General features: G+C 27.7%; 1 protein-coding gene across 6 annotated transcripts in view; it reads right to left on the reverse strand.

Annotated features, from left to right (window-relative positions):
• Positions 1-431: 431 nt before the first annotated feature.
• LOC117180366 (threonine aspartase 1-like) overlaps positions 432-5,329 on the reverse strand; it is a 277,126-nt gene continuing 272,228 nt past the window's right edge. For 3 of the 6 annotated variants that reach the window (XM_033372828.1, XM_033372834.1, XM_033372833.1), the window contains 5 exons: positions 1,678-1,745; positions 1,408-1,587; positions 1,136-1,322; positions 884-1,035; positions 432-788 (listed from right to left, as the gene is read on the reverse strand). In XM_033372828.1, the coding sequence (XP_033228719.1) occupies positions 705-788; positions 884-1,035; positions 1,136-1,322; positions 1,408-1,587; positions 1,678-1,745 (671 nt within the window). In that variant the 3' untranslated portion in view covers positions 432-704. The remainder of the gene's footprint in view (positions 789-883; positions 1,036-1,135; positions 1,323-1,407; positions 1,588-1,677; positions 1,746-5,329) is intronic. The other 3 variants (XM_033372830.1, XM_033372829.1, XM_033372832.1) reach the window with 3 other exon arrangements.

Genomic DNA, 5,329 nt, shown 5'->3' on the forward strand with positions numbered 1-5,329 from the left:
TTTCTTTTTTATTTTGATAGAGTTTTTCGTTTTATTTTAAAATTCATTAAAATATTTGAAAATATTTGAAAATTGATAAAATCTCGGCAGTTTTTCTGAAAATTTAAAAACTGAGTATACTCAAAAGACGCAGAGTTTTTTTTCTTTTAGTATTTTTAGAAGGTAGTGCTAATATTCTGAATATATCCCTTAAGAGATTATCTTATTCCTGTGCTTTGAAAAGGAGAAACTTTTTTCTTTTGTAGATTGAAAATGAACTATTTTTACAAGAATAGCATGAGAGGAAAATAATATACAAGCAAAGTTATACCTTCCAAAAAGTTCAACAAATAAATTTTCTAGCACTTTTTTTGGCAGAGCAACATTAAATATTTTACTCTGCAAATTTTTATACAGTATTAATTAGCAGTTCGGACAAAAACGGAATTTTGTTTGATTTCAACGGATTATTATAACATCGTTTTTAATGCCATATTATACTACGAATATTACCCTCTACTGCCGCACATGCAGTTAAGTTTGTTTTTTTGCAGAGAATATGAAAGCCTTTAATACCATAACGATTTAATTGAATAATTTTCTTAGCGTCCTACGACAAATATGACAGCAACTGAGAAAAACGAATAATTATCTGTTCCTTGTGTACACACTTTCAATAATTACCGGCAATAAAACATTCTAGTCTAAAAACTTTTTTCAATTCCTCAAACTTTTGGTAGTTTAAAGCAGATTCCTTCAACTACTGCCTTTTTTCCAACCTCTATTAATGGTAGTACTGACATATGACTCTGGAACACATAAATCCGACTTGAGTAAATCAGAACTTATAATAAAACTTTAATCATTTATCTTCTACCATTTTTTAAAATAAACTTTTATTTACCACTGCTGTTTTCTCCATTGAATTCATGTACCCCACAATCATTGTATTCGTGGAATGACTCCAAAGTAAATCGCCTAATTTTTCTTCAGAAGAATATCTAATAGCAATGGCACCACCGAGCTTCTGTTCCAATTCTGATAAAAATCTTGAATCTATATAGTTTCACAGTTTAAAAAAATGGAAGAAAAAAATTATTCATTGCAATCTTGTGATAATTTCTAATTTGGGTTAAGTTTAATTATAAGTCATTACCAATACCTATGAAATCTTTTTTCATAGCTGCGTGTAAACTTGTTGTTGGACATTCGACGTTTAAAATCGCATCTGCTATCGTGCGGGCTAATGTAGTACGTATAAGATGTTCACCACATCCAGATGTACTAACACCGACAGAATTTTCTCCTTTGTGAGCCCAAGTTCCACATCCCCAAACTCCAGCCTATTTTATAAATAAACCTCTATAAATAATTACTATGTTTTAGAATTTGCAAACACTTAATCAAATAATCAGAAAAGATACATAACTTTTTTATTAATTTGAACTTATTTAAGGGTATTTGAAATGTAACTTTTGGATGACTTCTTACTTGTCCCACTCTTCCAGAATATTTTAAGATAATTCCACCACTGGAACATGCTGAAGCTACATTACCAAATTCATCAACACATACAGCACCGACCGTGTCCATTCTTTTCTTCACTGTCTGACAATATAATTTAGACTAAATTATTTAAAAAATTTACTTTAATAATGCTTAATCTTATCGCTATTAAAAAGATTTCCAGTTACCTACCCTTTCAGTTTCGTTGCTGTGATCATCCACTTTCCTCTTATAGTGTTTGTAAACTTTGTCAGCTTTTACTAAAACAGATACAGATTTCAATTGACTCTACATGTATATTATTGCCTGGAAAAGAAAGTTTTTCTTAAAGGAAAATCCAAAGCAACTTTTACAATATATATATATATATCAAATAAACGAAACCGCTCTTTCAAGTAAGGAAAATGACCGAGTGCACTTGTAGATCCGATACCCCCATTATACTGACTTCGGGGGGGGGGGGGGCTTATCTTGGGACCCTTTGAGTTTTGGGCTTTGTGCCCATTGAGGCATTTGTTCAGAATAACGAGACACGCAACATATACAAAATTCAGCCAAATTATCGTAAACCACTTTTCCCATAGGCGTGTTACGGGGTCCTTTTATTAAAATACCTTAAGACTTTTGAAAATCACTTACAAGTTAAAATTATTGTATTCCTCAGAAATTTTCTATAATCTCTTGAAAAATTGTAACATATTTTTGCTTATATTATCATAATACCCTTTTGCTGATATTATCATCAAAAATTTTCGATCTGATAAAATCATTCCATATCTTACAAAATTCTAGTCAGTTCTTTAAAACATCATGGAAGGTTGTTTAAATCATCTGAAATCATTCGAATCTTTCAATTTTACTTGATAAATTTTTATTCTCTTTAAAAAGCCTTGGCATCTCTTTAAATACCCTAAAATATTTCACATTCTTTGATATCAGATTAAATTCTTGAATTTATTGTAAAATTTTGGAAATATAATTGAAACTTTTTAAATCTCTTGAAAATTTTTTGCAATTTAAAAAAAATACCCTGATATCTTTCAAATCTTTTGGAAACACTTTCAAATTATTGAAATATATTAATAATACTAATATATTTAATAAATCCTGTGAAATCTTTTGAAATCCCTTGAGTTTTTTTCGAGCACTCGAAAAATTATTGCAATTTTTAAAATACCTGCAAATTTTTTTAATTATTTGAAATACATTGAAACTATTTAAATTAATTGAAAATTCCTTGGAATTTTTTTAAATATACTTGAATCTTTAAAATTCTTTAAAATCTTCGGAAACACCTTAATATATTTGGAAATCTTTAAAATCCTATAAAATTCCTTATTTCTTGTGAATAAATTCTTTGAAAGTCATTGAAATATTATAAAATCCCGTAAAACTATATGAAATAGAATATTTTTTGAAATCCTCTAAAATTTATTAAAACACCTTAAGCGCTTTTAACATCCCTTAAAATCATTGAAATTCTCTGAAATCTTGTAAAAACCATTGGAGTCATTTAAGACATCCTAACACTTCATAGCTTCCAAAACGTCGTTCGATATGCTCCAAAATTCACCTCTGTTAGCAGAAATTACATCTTTATTGGTTAAAAATGCAACTATTTGGTTGAAAATTCAACAATTTCGTTAAAAAGTCATAAATTTTGGTCGAAAATTCTGCTATTTTGTTGAAAATTTAACTATTTTTTGGAAAGTTTACTTTTTGTTTAAAATGTATATTTTGGCGTTGCAAAATTAACTAAAATCTTTTCTGGCTGCAAGTTTAACTTAAAGAAAAATCGTTTTTTATTAAAAATTAATCTGTTTTAGTACTAATTTAATCTTTCTTGGATAAAAGTGAAATACTATTTGGTAGGAAATTCAACCAATTTGGTCAAAATCATCCCCTTTTGATTGAAAAAATCCTTTTTTTAAAAGTGAAAATTCAATTTTTTCATAGAAAGTGATTCCTTGTTTAAAAATTCAGACTTTTATCGTGAAAAGTCAACGTAAATCTTTTTTCACCGAAAATTGAAAACGTATCCTCTTGATTTAAAAATTCATCTCTTTTAGTAGAAATACCAAATTTATTAACTTAAAATGCAAATTCTTTGTTGAAAATTCTTCTTCTTTGATTGAGTTTTCAACTATTTTGTTTGAAAAATTTGGCTGAATCACTTTGTTAAGGAATCATTTTCTTCTTTAAGATTTATATTTTTAGTTGAAAAGTCATCTCTTTCGTTGAAAGATGAACTATTTTGTTAAAAAATTATCTTTTTTAATTGATAATTCAAGTACTTGGGTAAAAGATAAACTACATTGTTGAAAAATTAGTATTTTTTTATGAAGTTTTATATCTTTGGTTGAAAAATGAACTTTTTAGTTGAATAGCCTTCTTTTTTTGTTAAAAATTAATTTTTTAACGGAAAATGTAACTTTTCCATTTTTTAAGATTTATCTTTGTTAGTTGAAAATTCTCTTTTTTTAGTAAAAAAGTAATTTTCTTGGTTTGAAAATTCACGTTTGTTGGGCAAAAATGCATCAGTTTCGTGGAATATTAACTTTGTGCTGAAGTCATATTTTGGTTTGAAAATTCAATTTTTGTACAGAAAATTCGTCTTTCGGGTTGAAAGTTCAACAATTTCGATAAACATTTATTTATTTATTATTTTATTTACCTTTATTTTTTCCATTATAAGAAAAAGTTTTCAAAATCTTGTTGCTTTGTAAGATTTTTCTCGCTGACTTAAGTTTGATAATCGAATTGATGATATTCCAAACATACATAATCAATCATTTTATCTATCAAAAAATGGATTTATCACGTGTTATTCGCTTTTTGCTCATTTAACTGACTTGGAACAGGGAATTTTTAACATGGAACGGGAATTTTTTAATTAATTAGAAGAAAAATTTAGAAAAAAGGAATTTAAAAAAGTCCGTCTTCCAATTAAAAATTTGTCACAATTTTAAAGTTCTCTCTTCTGAATGTTAGGTAAAGAAAGTACTTTAAGCAGTTTTTAGAGTGGAAGTATTATTCCAAAGAAGAAGTATTTCCGAATTATAATGTAAACTTTTTACATTGTTTGTTACGCATTCATATGTTTTTAATTGAAAATGATTCAACTGACTGGTTAAAACTTAAACTCTTTTGTTAAAAATTAATTTTTTTTGGTTGAAGATTCATCATTTTAGATAAAAATCCAACTGTTCTAATTAAATATTTACAAGTTTACTTAAAAGATTTATCACTTTGTTTAAAAATTAACTATTTTTTAAACAGTTAGCCTTTTTTGTTATTTAAAGTTAGGTTTTTCGTTAAAAGTAATATTTTTAACTAAAAATTTAACTTTCGCTGAAAAACTACAATAGTATATAATGATACATAATACAAAATTAAAAGTAATATATAATGTGGGAAAAAACTCAATTGTATCTGAACTCCAAAAAAAGCGAAAAATTGAAATAAATTTCAATCTATTTTTGAACGTATTTGCTTTTGTGATGGTAAACCAGTTTAATGTATCTTAATTTGTTTTTCATTTAGATGCATTCACAAAATGTCCTAGTTTACAGTCAAAAAGCTGCCGTACGTCTAGGGAAGTCACTTTTGAGTCAGTTCATGAGCGTTAGTTTTTTGGTGCGACGTAAAATGGCTTTCCACAAGACTACGGGGAAAAACGGATTGAGTGACGGCCGCGAGAAGAAACGGCTTAAGCACCTAACCCGTTTCTGCTCTTAGCGTATTTCAATCCACTTCACCTCTCGCGCTCATTCAAACCGTTCTTACGCTTAAAACTTTAAAAATTGGTTTTCGCTCCTCTACTTATTCTACCCAGCTTTTATTC

The sequence above is a fragment of the Belonocnema kinseyi genome, chromosome 9, assembly GCF_010883055.1.
Source record: "Belonocnema kinseyi isolate 2016_QV_RU_SX_M_011 chromosome 9, B_treatae_v1, whole genome shotgun sequence".
Taxonomy (NCBI): domain Eukaryota; kingdom Metazoa; phylum Arthropoda; class Insecta; order Hymenoptera; family Cynipidae; genus Belonocnema; species Belonocnema kinseyi.